Raw genomic sequence first — 15,788 nt, 5'->3', positions numbered from 1 at the left:
AGTTATGGGTGTTTATGCAGGAAACCCTGGGAATCTTGCAGAGTTATTAGTGTTCTTTTCAAAGGAAAAGGTCGTGTCAAAAGGTATTAATTTTTCTTTCAATCCTTGCTCACCTCTTCCTGCCCATCTGTTTTCTTCTGTGATGTGCTGCATTATGCAGAGTAGACTCCCAGCAGTGTAGCTGGATTTTGAAAGCATGATCCATAAGAGCAGACCCTTCTTAGACAGTCAGGGGATGTGGATCTGCAGTCTCTATATACAGTTTTTAATACTCTGTCTTGCATCAGAAAACCACAAAATGTTATGAATCATCACTTCTTCAGATGTTTTGGGTTATTAGTTTGCTTCTCAGCTGATAAAAACTGCAGGTTTTTTTTTTGTAACAACCGCTACTAATCCTTAGAGGATTGACAGGCTTGGCAGTGGAAATGTGTTATGAAAAGAGTATTTGTTGTTTATTTTTTCACTGTAGATATTCTGACTGTAGCGATGCTGGAGGAGTACTCGGATGATAATACTGAGAGTACTGAAGCTGCAAACTAGAGACAGCATAAATTCTTTTTCCTGAAGAAATGGGAATTTGTGGGTTAAAGTCATTACCTTTTGAGGCCAGCTGTGTACTGGCAGTGTACTTGCAGTTTGAGAGCTGTGTTTCTGCCACCCAACTCTGTCTGGGTTAAGCAAAAGACAGAGCAAATAAGCAATAGGCTGCAGCCAGGCTGGAAAAGTGCTGTCAAAATTACTTTCTCTCCCAAGATATTTGAAGTCCCAGAGAAAGGATCTTTTCCAAATGGAACCAGCATAGAGAATGTGCTTTTGTACATGCCATCCAGGCTGAGTTATTTACACTGCTGTGTAATGTTGCAGAATGTGAAGTGAGCAACAAGTCAGGATTATGGAAAAAAAGTGGCAGTGCTAGGAAGTAATCTCTGGTTTGTGTAAGAAGTCCTTGTGTTGAAAATAATCACAGCTTAATTCATTGTATCCCAGGGCATCAGCCTGGCATTGGACAATGATTATCAGCCTTTGCTGGTTCAAGAGCAAGTTAGCAGAGGGGGATGGGACTTCCACTATTTAAGCTACCAAAATAGCATTTCTCACTCCCATTTTCTTTTCTTTGGAGAGGTGACGTGGTTCAGGTGAAAGATGTTTGCTGATCATCCTTTGTGGGAATAGCATTTGGGGCTTTTTCCTTAAAGCAGAATATGCCTGGAATGTTTTCAGTGAAGTGCTTACCTTAAAATCACAAATTTATGGGGATTCAGGAATAATCTCATCCTATCCTGGGTTTTTTTATGCTTAAATTGTGCCTCTCTTGAGGAGAGCAAATGATGCGCAAAGATGAAAGAAACACAATTTTCTTCAACAAAGTTGTGAGGAAACCCAGATCTCCAATAGACTTCTATTTTATTTGAGACTTCTATGCAGCATGTTAAGCTGACAATACAGTAAATAAAGGAAACAGATCCCATTTCAGTGAGTGATAACATCTACATTCTATAATTCTACTGAAGAGTTTTGTGAACAGCTTAGTCATTAGGTTAGTAGTTGTTTATTGGTTCAGAAAGATCATGGATACATGTGGGAGGCAACACTGTTTTTTTAGCTATGAAGTAGTTAAATTTTTCTGCTGTTAATGAGTGTAGGAATTTTCTGCACTTGGGTTGTTTGATAAGAATTCAGTGAACCTCATTCCACCATTTTCTTGAAGGCTGTTAAACTGTTAATTACAAAAGTAAGCAGGATTCATCAATTTTAGTACAGTAGTGGGAGTCTGCTCACTGGGCTCAGAAAAGGAGATTTTCACTTATGTCTTCTGCAATAAAGAAGAAGAAAACATTATTAACATTTAATGCCGAAGGGACAGTTTTATCTTGTATCACTATCAATAAAGTGACTGATGCTATGAATGAGCAATCACTGGCACAAGTATACATGTACTAAGATAACTCCTTGCAGCTTTCATCCTTCATGGCTGGTAAAGTGTTATCAGAAGAGCTGGAAAAATTCTGGGAAAAGTAAAGGTTCCGTGTGTCTGACTTCTGACCAGAATCAGCCTCCACTTAAATTAGGGACTTGCTAGTAGGATTTTAAACACATTTCTTCAGTGTGCTTGTTTGGCCAAATGCCCTCTGTCCCATAACTCTTCTGGGATTAACCTGTGCTGCGTTGTTAACCCTCTTGACCTTTTGCAGGCTTGTTATTAGTGTTCTGTATTCCTCTCGGCACTGCAGCCATGGGCTTCTGCTCACAATTTCTTTGCCTTACTTTGAGGTCAGAGTAATGTTCTTGGCAGGAACATTCTGTCAGGTGCATCTGCCTATTCTTTTAGGTTTACCTTCCTTAATCCCAAAGCAGTGGCACCATTCCTTCAAAGCAATGAGTTTGTCCTTGTCTCCATCGCACTCTTGGAAGAAACGGGTTATGCAGTGTTCCATGGGAACAAGGGAGGCTCTCAAGGGTGCAAGCTCCGAGTGTGTTAATAATCTGAAAGAAAGGGCAGGTATGGAGAGCTGCATTTCCTTCATAAATCAGCAGGATTATCAGAGCTGATCTGCAAAGATGCTACAAGACAGCAATGATGGCTTTATCAGAGATGCCCCACTGGATTTTGTTGCAGTGCTTCTGTAGTGACTATATTCCAGGTAATGATAAAGATGTCTAATATCTGATGAGCTAAGTGCTTTTACTGAATGTTTGTTTGCCAACAGCAAGTTTGTTTTTTCCTACAACAAGTATTACTTTTGTAGTAATTACAGGTACTGACAGGAGCAACTTGCTCGCAACTCATCGCTTGTGGAGTTTTGCTGTTAATCCTCAGTATATAAAGCTTGCAAAGTGCTTAACTGTGTTCTAAATGTTCTAAAACAGTAAGTGTGGTTGTCCTGAGATATTGAAGGTCTGAACTTGGAAATACAGATTCCATCACTGGTTGATTTGACCAAAACCTTGAAATCTGAGTTATGTTCTCAGAAGGTAGAAGCTTCCTCTGGACTGTGACTATATTTGCTCCTTAAACTGAGAGATCTCTGTAGTGTTAGCTGAAAATTATGGATACCTCACTAGTGGATCTTTGCTGCCAGGGCTCTGTCCTTTGTACTTAGCCTGTTTCTCTTAGCTTCAGTATGACAAGACTTCTTCCTGGCTGAGAGCATTAATAGGTATTAAGACACTGTAGAACTTAGAGTGTAATACTTGATTGTGCAAGGCAAGAGGATAGCAGATTCTGACCTAGGATATGCTCAAGAAAACAATGAGAGAAAAAGTTCTGTGTTAGAGGGGGGGTGATAATGGCTTCTAACAGCTAAGGGACTGGTTCTGTGTATAGAGAATCCCTTGAGGTGTGTAGAAAAGTAAACTAGCCTGAGTTTAATCAGCAGATCATAACTGAACCACATATATTTTTTTACCTGTCAACAGGATGCTGGTCAAGCTGGTGAAACTGCCAGTGCACAGGATACACATACATCTGGTAATTTTTCTCAAAGTCATGCAGGAGCAGCTCAACCGGGTGGTCACCGGCTCCAAGGCGCTTGTCATTCTGATAGATCTTTTTTACCTGAGCTCAACACAGAAATTGTTATTTTTTGTTTCAGGTTGAAGATGTGTCTTGAAGAGAGCTATCTGGCAAGAAGGTGTTTTGGAGAAATGAAACTTGATAATAAAATATCCCTAGGGAAATGTGTTTTAGTGTTGGTGACCATATGCAGCATGAAAAGCTTGCCTTAGTAGTCCACGACGTTTTTGCTGCTGTCTGTGTCACCTTTGCCAGTAACTAGAAAGGAAGTGAAATTCTTGTGGTTTAATTGTCAAACTCAGCTAAGGGGGGTAGTAGCCTCAGCTTGTTAGGAGATTAAACCAGTTTTATCCCATCTTCTAGCCTGAGGCAAGCAACACATGTTTTGGGGGAAATAAGCCATCTTAGAAGTCATCTAATTCATGCCATTTTGTATGAGATGTTCTGGGCTAGTCCCTATAACTGCATGGTCTTATTTGACAAGTATTGCTGACCTTATTCCTTTGCTTTTCAGTTAGAATCCCAGAAGTGTTCAGGTCACGTTCATAAAATTGAATAAGGATGTTCTTAAGCCAGTCTCGCATCCGGAGGGGAAACTGATCCACTTCATAATCAGTACAGGGGGGGATGTCTGTGCCAAAGAGAAAAGCTTTTGTTAACAAGTCATCTGTTAAGTCTCCATTCGAGCATTTCTGAGATTTGAGATCTACTTCCAGTAAAAATTAGAATTGATGGAGCTGTTAATACATAAAATTTTGAATGTACCTAATGTGTTCAATTAAAAATCTACAATTTTTTTAGTGCACGTGCTTAACCAGTTGTGCAAACCACAACCTTTATATATCTGTGCAGCTTTTGAGCATAATTGTGCAGTGAAGCTCTAATCAGTCAGTTGCATGAAAGAAGAGTTTTTGACAGCAAAGGAATATTCTGGCTGGGAATGCACTTTCCTCCTGCCATATGCAGCAGTCAAAGAGGTTGGAAATCAGTTCTGGCTTTTAGATCCTGACTTCTACATTTCGCATCTAAGTTTGGTTGATGTTTTTTAGTTTTTTGTTTTCCATGGGGGTTTGAGAGTTAATAAATTTTCATTTATTAACTCTCTGTAAACACTGTTTTTCTGGTCAAGGATTTAAAAAAACTTCAAAGGCTATAGCAATAGGAACATATAAGGCAGTGCAGGGGGAAGGTAAGGTCAACAAAAAATTGGTGTAAGCACAGGAGAGATGTCTAGGTTTCAGATAATTTTTAAACATTGAAGGCCTTAATTTGCAGATTATTGATGCACAAATGGCAGATTACAGGAAGAAGGGCAATTTAGGGCTGGCAGATGTGTTAAAGCTACTGACACTCTGTACAGAGCTGAATTCTTCAAAGGAAAAGACGCTTACATTTGCAGGAGCCCATATAGTCTAGGTGCAGCTGGCGTCCTATTTTTGTCCCTTCCAGTTGACATTTGGTGCCAAAGAGCTGACATGTGCCATCATAAGTCTTGTTATCCGTACCACAAACCTAGAGGAAGGAAAACCACCACCCCACCACTGTGTTGAGAAAAATCCTTGTCACTCAGAGGCATTACAGTAATAAAAGCATCATTAACATGTGGTGAATACCAACAGGAGTGCATGTGATCAGTAGTATTGGAATTAGTAGTTGGATGCCCTCATGAGGACTAGTTGTCTGTACTTGCATGCCCAGTTATGCAACGCTTCGGTTTAGTTCTATGGTTGTAACATAGCCTCTGAGATGCTGTGGGATTATTTCACTGGATGTGAACTAGGCATGTGCTCTAAAATACCAAATGGATACATAGAATTTTTAGTGACAGGGAAAAGGTAGAATCCCTGAGACTGAGTGAAGCAAGTCAGTCACTCTGCAGTTACATGGGTTCATACTGCTCTCAAACCACACCCAGTGAGTTTGTGTGCTCTATACTTAATTTTTCAATTACTAGAATCACTCAAACTCACTTGCATGCTTTTTAGGGTAGAACCATGCTAAATAATAGCAGGGGAATATGTTATCTTGTGAACCCTTTAGGTGGCTTTTCCCAGTCCTGTGCACTGGGTGAAATACTCACATGCTCATAGTCTTTGGTGGGAGGGCAAGCAGCAGGATCTTGGCAAATGCAGTGGGGTTTCCCTTGTTTGTCTGCATGACAGACTTTGCCTCTTTTGCAGTGGAAGTTCCGACATGTGTCTGGCAGTCCTAGCAGGAAAGAGGGACTATTAGAGGTGATGGGATAAAGCCAAGTGTTTGTCAGATACTACTGAGAGCCAAAGCAAAACAGCCCAGTATTCACCAAGAAGTTCAAATGCATTTTTAATTTTGCATTTTTAAGTTTGTTATGAAGCTGGATCTTGTATTGAATAAAACAAGCCAAACTTCAAATGAGAATTTTTTGTGAGACTTCTAGCAGTCCCAGATTTGAATTGGATGGGGAAATTATTATTTTTTTTTAGAAAAAGCTGTTTGTTCTGTAGGGGCTGACATTCAGACATTCACTTCCAGACAACCAGCTTCCTTTGGTGAAACATATCCCATCTGTCTTTGCTGAATCAAGCACTGGCCTTTGTCCTACTCCTACTTGAATTCAAGCTACTGTTCTGAAACTGAAAGCTCTCAGAACAAGGTAAGCCTCATTTCTGTATCACTGACACAAAAATTTGTGCACTGCCTACAAATGTTTTTCACTAACAAATTACTGAATCCAAGGGAATGTGGAAGGGATTCTCTGGGAACACAGGATTAGGCACAAGCACAGTTCAGTCAGGTGAAATCCTGTGATGCAAAAGGCAGGAAAGAAATACAGACCAGCAAGTTCCCCAGTGGCAGAGAGTTGGGAGTTACATGACAGCTTTGCTTGGGGCTTACCAAGGAGAGCCTCCTCATTCCTGCTGCTGGCACTTTCCCTCTCACCATGGGAACTGTCTGTAGTCTTAACCTGCACAGTCACAGAGGCATAAGCAGAAAGTTGTGGTAAATCTTGGGAAGAAAAAAAATACTTGGCCTAATCTTTTTTCAGGTCCAAATACAGAGCTGACTGAGGCACAGTTTTCTCTGTTTTGCTATGCAAAACCTGTGAGAAGAGCATAAAGCCTCTGGTAGTATTACCATGCTCTTGTTATTTGGGGGAAAATAGAGTAAGAGGTGGAGAGAGAGAGAGAGAGAGAGAAATGGAAGTTCAGTAAGGCCTGAGTTTCTTATAATTATTCTATTGACTCTAGTCCTGCCTTTTCAAGCTGTTCACTTTCGTGTAGTAGCATTTAAAATCTTTGTGAGAGATGAGTGAACAGGCTGGTCCAGTAAGCTGGAGACTGGGTTACAGGTTTTTCATCTGTGTATCTGTACTTATTTGTGTGTTTCATTACACACCCCACTGGGTCTGGAGCTCTTATGTGAATGGTGTTCACTTCCTTTCTAGTCCAATTCACCCAAGTGTTCTGGATGCAGTGACACAGCATGACCCAGAGGAACAGGGAGTACAAGGGGAGATGAGACTTCTGCATATTAATAAGTCACCTGTTTTTCTCCAACAGGTCATTTCAATAATCAGGAATTTAAATTTAGAACTGGTCCCTCTCCCCTTTTTTGTAGTACTCAAGTTTTATTTTAAAGATAATTTACCTTATCTTCACTGTCCATTGAATTCATGTTCTGAATGGAGCTACTAATTTTCAGTTGCTGCTTGTTGTCAGAATTGGGTGGCTCATGAGCATCGTAATCTTGTTCAGAGTGAGCAAGGTCTTTAATCTTGACAACTTGGTAATCCTCAGTCTCTCTGTGAACTGCAGTGTCATCTTCAGTGGTTCCTTCCCCTCCAGGCTCGGTACTGGTGCTCTCCTGGTCGTTACTCTGGATTCTCTCCTCTTCCTCATAGGCTGTTTCTTTCCAGGTATTGCTGAGATATTCCTCACCACCACTGTCATGACTGTCATCATCATTACTGTCTTCCCTATCTTGTGTTTTCCCCACCGTGTCATGATCACTCTGGTAGTTCACTTGAATATGGTAGTTTCTCTCTTGACCTTGCTGTTTGCCATCCTGATATTCATTATGGGTTTTTTGAGAGACGGGGATTTCTTCTTTATAGGACTTCTTCCTGTTCTCCCTCTCTTCTTCCTCTAGGTCAAATTTCTTGCTGTGTCTCTTGGTTTTCCAGGTTAGTTGTCTGGAATCTCTCAGTTCATCATCTAATTGCATGCTGTTCTCATGATCCTGCCTTTTGTATTGGTCACCTTGATGTGTCTGATGGTCTTTGTGCTTTGTGTCTCTGTAATCAGTTTCTTCACCCCATTTCTCGTCCTCTTCTTCCATGCTTTCCTCATCATCGCTTTCACTGTGTTTTTCAGACAGGCCAACAGCATTTTTGTTATATTTCCACATGTTATGCTCATGCTCAAGGCTGAAAGCACCCACTGGGTGTTCTGTGTGGCCTGGAAGGTGTTGGTTTGCTGTGTTCCCATGTTTCTCATGGTTCCTGAGCTGGTCGTGCTCAGAGCTGGACTGTTCTCTGCCGCTGCTCCCAGAGTCACTGTCCTGGGTATCTGAAGCCAAACCTAGTTTATTGTGCAGTGCAAGGAAATCGATGCTTTTCAGGCTGTTTTTCACTTGATGCTTGCTCCCAGTTCTTTCTTGCTTCCTCATGGTCTGGGGCCCATCCCTGTCTTCAGAGCCTGGTTTTAAGTTTCTGGCAGTGGGCAGCAAATCACCCTCGTCTACATACCCTGTGTTCTCTTCCTTTGAAGCTTCTGGATGAATATATTCACTCTTAAAAAAAATTAAAATATCAGATTAATAAACCTTAGTATTTATTTGAAGCTGATGCAGTGTTATTTTTGCCTTGTATTGCAAAGCATGGCACTGGCTTTATTTGTTTTCTTTGTATGTGCTCCTCTTAAACTAGCCTAGGGCACGACATTCACAGCTGATGTGCCTTCTCTTTCTCAGAAAATCTGTTTATCTGTCCCTTCTTTTATTGATGGAGTTTCTGGAGAGGTCTATCCAACTCTGTTTCAGAGAGAGATGCATATGGGTGTCTTGTGAAATCTCAGAATGCTTAATTAGTATTTTAGTCATAACCACAGGCACTTGTAGACTGCAGTAATTATCACTTAGCTCAGAGAAGGGGGATGTGAAACATAACTTCCTGCACAGATAAGGGAAAAATAAGGGACCTGGGAAAAGAGGAGCAGGCAAAGAGAGAATACCTCTCACAAGGTGTCATGGTAGTAATTCCTGAGAAGTGCCATGCAATGATTTTATAATCCACACATAAATCTACTTTGAGTCCAATCTATCATTACTTCCTGGCTGAAGTCATCAAGAACTATTGTGTGTGGTGACAAATATAAAATCAACAATAGATGTTTGAGTGCCTTTTTTTTCTTATTCTGTCCAGACAATAGCAGAAGTGGTATCTTCAGTGGAAATGGTTCAAATGCTGAGGAGAAAGCAGGTACTGAAATGACTGTCAGGTCTTGCTGAAGCAATTGCCTTTCTGCTGCTGTGTGTGTTTCTGAACAACACCTATGGATGTTCAGTGTTGCCTACTGCTTACAAGAATGTAGCACCTGATGCTGATATTTCTTAAAGCTTTTGGGGGGTTTAATTTGGGAAGAATGGTCCTTCTCACTTGGTCCATCCAAGTTGCTGGAATAGCTTTTTTCCTTTAGTTTGACTGCTTGGAAAAAAGCACTCTACTCACAAGCCTTTATTTTATTTTTGAAGGTAAGATTGAAAATATTAATTTGATTCTGGTAGATCAGCTATATCCTATTTCCTAATGTCAAAGTGGTATCTTAATGTTTTACTGTTTTGTCTTTTGCCTGGTGTCCTTGCTGATGTGGAAATAGTACTGGGAACCATATTCACTGTATCAATTCCAACTCTAACTTTTTCAGGGGAAGACTGTATGTCTAACAGAATCTAACAGAGTCTAACAGAATATAACAGAAATTCACTGGAGCTTTTCCAAAGTCCTACAGGTTCAGAAAACACAAGGCCAAACAGTCTTTATAAGATTTTCTGTTGTGGGTACCTGTGCTTGAAGTAGCAGTTTGAGAAAGATTTGGCTCATGTCTTGACAGGGAGCCTTGTCCTGCCCCAGTTCTGCAGAGATGTGTCTGGATACAGCTTCCAGGTGCTGCTTTCTGTTATACCTTTGTCCCCTGGGTAAAATCAGCTCTTAGAACTCAAGTGCTCGTGAAGGAACTTGGGCAAATTTTAGTCACTATCTGTGATTAGATACTGTGGGGGAGAGCTGGCTTTTGGTAGATGATGCACACACTTGGAACTGATGATTCATTGGCTATTGTAAGGTTTTGCTTTGATGTGTCTTATGTGTATTATTTCTGGTAGAGAGCTGTAGGCTGCAAACTAATCTTTGTACCATTTCCTCTGCTGGATGCTTCATTAGGAAAAGTTAATTTTTTTGTTTTCATAGTGTAGAACATGATCCAGATTGACATGAAATGTATCTGGAAAGCTGTATAGAGTGGGATATAGTTTATAATTAAAAAATTTTAAAATGGTTAGCATAAGAGTTGAGATTTTGAATCTCTTACTACAGAGCATAATATGAATTTAGTAGTTCTGGAACACTCAGTGGCTTGGAGATAAGATCCATTGTGTCTGAGTCACAAAGGCTGTGCAATAAACAGGAATTTTTATTTGGGTCAGCCATGAATGCAAAACTATGGGCTTCACCATTAGCACACAAATGTGGCATAGGGAGGGCTGGTGCAATCCTCTGTCTCATTGCCACCAGGGCATCTGGCCTGTCAGCCACAGATTACTCTGCCAGGACAAGCTGTGTCCAATGCTCTGCACCATGAATAGTGAAACATATGGTGGGTAGAATTCTTACATATTTGAGACTGCATATGATCCCCTGGTGTGATAAATTGAGGATTTCATCCTCCTCCTATACTGGAGCTGTGATAACAACAATTTTGTCACTGGAGCTTATTATTTGTGCAAATATGGGCAATGATGATATGTGGGGATTCATTTAAGATAATATTCTCAATAAGTAAAACTTCCATTTTGAGTTTTAGATTTTGTCCTGTTTGCAATTGTTAATATGCAAGGCATGAGATACTTGGCACTAATTCTTGAGGTGAGAAGGCCTAAAGTTTTTTAACATAAATCAATTTGCCAAGCAGTATGTATGTGGTAATGTGTTTTTATATTTAGGATTAATAAAGTAAGTTACTTCCTATTGTTTAAAGAACAAGAAGAGTACCTTTTCTGGAGTTTTCTGTCTGTGAGTTCTGAGCTTGTGGTTTACAGGATGGGTCTAAAAAAGACAAATATATGAATATCTGCACATCCATAAGCATAGAATATTCTCAGAATAGGAAATTATGCCTGCTAATAATAGCATGGTGAGGACTTACTAAAATAGCAAAAACTGGTCCTACAAGGCAAATGAAGAGGGCTACAGTCTTCATGTTTTCCAGATCTTGTAGAGGACAATAGTTAATGGTACAGGGGTAGAGCTTAGAGGTTTCCTTTCTGCAAGAAACATGAAAACAAAACAGGTTAGGATTTGGGTATAATCACCCAGAAATGTCTGATGGAAGCAATGTAGTTGTTCCCGTAAATTGTTAAGGCTAGAGACCCACAAAATTGTTGTGCAGTGTCCTGTAAACTCAGATTAACTAGAGGACACTTTAGTCTCAGTTCTTTGACAGTGATTAAGCTACAGGCTGTGTTCACAAATTCCAGGTGGGTGTTCCTGAAAGGCAGAGCTGTGAACGGATATAGGTTAAGTATTTAAATACTTACAAATAGTTGTAAGTACTTATCCACCCCTGAGATACCACTTTGTGAAAAATGCCTCTTTTTATTGAAGGCAGTAAAGTGAGGCAGTGCCTGCTTGTGGCACCTCTGCAGCTGAGGTGTCTCTTGGCTGCTCCCCTCTGTGTCTGGTAGGAAGAATTAGGTGGTGAAATTCTGCTCCGCAGGTCTCCAAGCTCAGAAGTGCTGCCCAGGCTGCTGGAAGAAGGGGTGCAGTCCTGCTTCTGTGTTTTCTTGGAAATTGTCACCCAAAGTGTACACTTTTGGAAGATCCCTCTGTTAAACAGTGTTTAGTGTCATTATCTTTCCTTAATGAAGATCAAAATACTCATTAGTGGGGCATGTCTTGTATGCAGTCCATTTTCCCTTGCAGTTAGTCTCCAAATTACCTCTTGACTAATTATCTATTATCTATTTGGCATTCACAGTTAGTTGTCTAAGATGTTTTCAGAGGGGAAGGCAGAATACAACAAAAGCCAATAATGAGCACATGCAAAATGCCTCACTGGGCTGGATATGGGCAGTCACTTCAGATCAGGGCAAGTGTGGTTAGACTGAGGATTATGCAGGCAACTTGTCAGAAATTCAGGGCAATAATTCAGCTTCATGTAAAGCCCTAAAAACTGCATACTGTGCTTTTTGAAGGCCTTGCAAGTTACTGAGGAAAGAAGGATTTGAATGTCAGGTAGGCTTGATTTCCATTTCTTTCTGTTGCTGGTGAGGAACACAGACCAGGGCATGTCACTTAACTGAGTTTCCTTTTATAAAACTCTCATTTGTCATATTTGTTTTGGTAAACTAGTTTGAGAGTTATAAATGAAAAGTTCTCCATGTTGTGTTTTATTTATAATTGCAATTTTATAATTTGGCTTGTCTCTATCTGTAAATGTTGCCTCTACCACCTTTGCTCAAATAATCAAAAACTAGTTGGAATAAATCTGAGTTAAGGTGGCAGGACAGGGCTTCTGTATTTTCTTTTTAACAGCAAGCCTGCAGCAGCCCATAGGAAGTATAAGGCTTGAATTAAGTATTTGGTCTTGAATAAGTATTAAATTATTAGGGAAGCCTGACCACACTGATTGGAGTGTCCTATGATGGATTGTGAGATGATATTTTTTACACTAAGTGGGAAGGCCCTTCATTCTTGCTTTAATTTCCAAATATGTCCTAGGAAAGAATTTTTAAAAGCAAGCATTTGTAACACATAAGTTTAATAGAACTGTCAGAAAGGAACAATTACACAAGAAACTTTTAAAAAAAATATAAGCAGGGAGACATCTCTCTGGGAAAGTAAAATCATTATACTCTGCAGGAGAATCTGTAGCAAAACCTAGCCAAAAGGTGAATAGGAAAATTTCTTGTGTACGATGGGGTTTTTGACCAAGAAATGAGTAATTTAACAATACTTCATCTTGGGTTATTGAGCAAGCAATGCTGACAAGGGATGCTGGGTTTGCATGGCATGGAGGCTACAGGCTGCCATTCTAATAGTCAGCAGTCACTTGAAATACTAATCAATTACATGAATTTTTAATAAAAGCAGAAGTGTGATATTTTTAAATTACAACTGATATAGCACATTCCTGTCTCCAGATCTGTTTCAAAAGCCCCTTGTGAGAGCATGAGCACATTATACATGTAGAAGCTGGTTCATGTGTGCACACACATAAAACTCATAGGCAGATTTTGAGGCAGATTTCTGATCTGAGTAAAAGAAGAGATCACAAAAAGGTAAAAAAAAATTAAAGCATTAAAACTATTTCACTCATTCTGTACCAGTAAATAGCTGATAGTGAGAATTGATCCCTCTGATGCTGCCAGTTTTACAGCTGCAAAAGCCATCAGACATAAGTCCTTGATGGCTGGCTGCAATAAGATCAAAACCAAACCAAAAGTATTTCAGGACAAATTAAAACAATTTTTAACAAACCATTCACATTAACTTACTGTAATTGTTTAATCTCTTATGTTTCCTTTCTACCATTTCATTTTATTTAATGCTTGTGTAGATCTTGTTAGATCTTTAGTTTTTAGAGTTTTGGTGTTTTTTGTTTTTCGTTTTTTTTTTTTTTTTTTTAAATTGGGTTTTTTCTTTGTTTATTTTTTATTTTTTAACCAGAGCTGTCTGTAATTTAAGACCAGATCAAGTCACAATGAGCTGCTTTGATTTAATTTGAGGAGGATCAAAAATAAGACTTACTTATTATGCAGAATTATTTTGATATTAGTTGGTAGGTTTTGTCTTCTCCCAGATCCTGCATTTCTTTCAAGGTCTCCCTGTTTGGTACATGTTTTCACTAGGTCTACCAACAGGTGTTTGAAAGGTTCCTCTAAGACCAGCCAGTATTTCTCTCTCTTTCCTTTCCAATATGAGAAAAGAAGATGAATCTGTTTTTTTGGCCTTGTCTATTGGACTAAGGTTCCTGAACTGATATTTCAAGAGACTGTTGAAGTGTTGGGAAATTAGGTCGCACCGTGGCTTTCAGCTGGACCACTGTACGGTTCCAAAGGAGGAGTGTGCTTTTCTTGGCTCTTGTTGGCCATAATGCTTTATTGCTTTGCAGGATCACTGGTAAAATAATTATTCCAGTGGTAAGATAAGGGTTGTATTCCTAAACACAGAAACTACACATTATTTTCTCTTACAAAGGTAATTTTCTGTTCTAGACATAAACATCTGAAGTGTGTTATCCTTAAAACAGATGACACTCTATGAAAGCTTCAACTCTTTTGTAGTCAGTGGAAAAAAATTGCAGAGGGTTAGATATAAAGCATTCTAAAGTTTTAATTAAGAATAAAGAAGAAACAGTACCATAGCAGTAGAAGAGGTGCTCCTTCTTGGCCTGCCACTGATGTACCAGAAATCCTTGAGCCTTGCAAAATGTGGCTGCTTTTCCTGAGATGTGTTTTGGTGTCTGGAACAGACCTTCCCACCATGTGCCTTGTGCTGCAAGTGTCAGTGAAGGAGGATGGTACTCTGTGGGTCTTGGTTGAACAAGGAATCCTAGGCTTCCATGGGGCGAGGTGGGGGCAGTGGGCTGGTGGAATTCTGGTGGATTATTGAATCAGAAAGACAATTCAGTGCTCATGGGCTCTGGGCCAGGGGAGCTCAGCGGCTGTGTGGGAAGGACAAATTTAGTGATTTGCAGGGAGGGGAGCCAAAGGGAGTGGGTGCAAGAGTTTCTGCTGCATCAGCTGCTCCCAGAAGCGCTGAACCAAGGGATCTGCTGGGGCAGCCACACTGTTGGCTGGAAAAGTGGAACATAGGGGATGCCAGCCCCTGCTGAACTGCCCAGTGCTGTTTAAGTATGCTGCACATGGTGCGTGTGAGCCTGCAAAAAGGTAGAAATTCTAAATTAGGTATGTAAAACCCAGAATTGGTTGGAGGCTCTTGCATAACTCTGAGGAGTTTGCTGTTTGGAAGCTGTTGCTATGGCTGTGCTGCCTGTCTGCCACAGCCACAATGCAGAGCGAGCTGGTGAGGAGTGTGGAGACCTCCATGAGCCTCTGCAGGCTTCTGGTTATTATTCCATAAAATGCTCCACCTGAACTGGAGTGCTTTCTGGGAAGTTGTCCAAAATAAGTGGAGGGTAAGCACCACTTATTTTGGACAAAAGCACTTCCAGTGATAAAGGCAGCAATCCAGTCTCAAATTCCACATTCTGCCAATGTCCTCTCTTCCTAGGGAGGACACTTTACATATTGTGTTGACATGATTCGAAGAGAGGTTGAAGCAAAATGGAATGAAGTGTGCGAATGGTAAGAACTGTAATGCAAATGCTGAAAATTCAGTCCCTTTAGATAATATTTTAACTGGTTCTTTTTAAAGTTACAGTTTTACTGGCTTCTCTTCTGTTCATCCAAAATAGCAATAGACAATGGGTGTTGATTAGAAAAAATAGAGTGAGAAATGTACAAAAATTTACTATGTTTTATGTGGCCAACTGTGAAGTTTATAGTTAATAAAATTTTTTTTTTAAAAAACTAAAAGAGCCTGAAATCAGAGCTGAGCCCTCACTCTGTACACCAAGCAGAAAAAAAACCCTTTGACAAAAGTCCATGAGAAATTCTTTAAATCCTTTTCCTTTTTATCTCTGCTACTCTGCCTGGAAACTAATCCATGCCTATTGGAGTTGAAATTCTGCTTGTCTGTCAGCCAGTCAGTGCCTGAAAGGAGTGGGCATTATTTCAGAACTTCCCGTTTGTTTTTTCTTTTGTTGTGCATGCTGAAAAAATGATTGATTTTATCTATTCAAAACTCTTCGTGCTGTACCATCAGATTAGCTTTACTGGGTTATCAAAGATAAGTGGCTTTGCTGTGATTTTTCAGTGTTTGAGATATGGATGGACTCTCAGCTGATAAAAGAAAACTGTTCAGGTGGCAACCCAGAAATTAGGACAAGTACAGCAATGCTAATTTTATGGTAACTAAATATATTAACTCTTTTTGTCATAAGATTTTCTGATA

General features: G+C 39.9%; 1 protein-coding gene across 1 annotated transcript; it reads right to left on the bottom strand.

The window, feature by feature from the left end:
• Positions 1–2,252: 2,252 nt before the first annotated feature.
• Positions 2,253–14,506, bottom strand: SPARCL1 (SPARC like 1). The gene is made up of 10 exons (XM_054291825.1): positions 14,133–14,506; positions 10,918–11,035; positions 10,764–10,817; positions 7,145–8,287; positions 6,392–6,461; positions 5,598–5,725; positions 4,909–5,029; positions 4,012–4,148; positions 3,411–3,559; positions 2,253–2,487 (listed from the first exon to the last, which is right to left on the bottom strand). The coding sequence occupies exons 2-10, from the start codon at positions 10,969–10,971 to the stop codon at positions 2,307–2,309; spliced, it is 2,037 nt and encodes a 678-aa protein (XP_054147800.1). The 5' UTR covers positions 10,972–11,035; positions 14,133–14,506; the 3' UTR covers positions 2,253–2,306.
• Between the last annotated feature and the right edge of the window lie 1,282 nt (positions 14,507–15,788).

The sequence above is a fragment of the Melozone crissalis genome, unplaced genomic scaffold (assembly GCF_028551555.1).
Source record: "Melozone crissalis strain CALT ecotype California unplaced genomic scaffold, PUWL_Pcris_2 ptg000006l_1, whole genome shotgun sequence".
Classification (NCBI taxonomy): Eukaryota; Metazoa; Chordata; class Aves; order Passeriformes; family Passerellidae; genus Melozone; species Melozone crissalis.
This window is presented reverse-complemented; position numbering and strand designations above follow the sequence as displayed.

Bases quoted from the DNA above. Each gene is read 5' to 3' on its own strand.
- SPARCL1 (XM_054291825.1), bottom strand. From the start codon at position 10,971: ATGAAGACTGTAGCCCTCTTCATTTGCCTTGTAGGACCAGTTTTTGCT. The intron at 5,726-6,391 runs GTAAGCCCCAAG...CTTTCCTGCTAG, and splicing joins GAATGAGGAGGCTCTCCTTG to GACTGCCAGACACATGTCGG. The intron at 5,030-5,597 runs GTGAGTATTTCA...TCCTTCCTCTAG, and splicing joins CCACCAAAGACTATGAGCAT to GTTTGTGGTACGGATAACAA.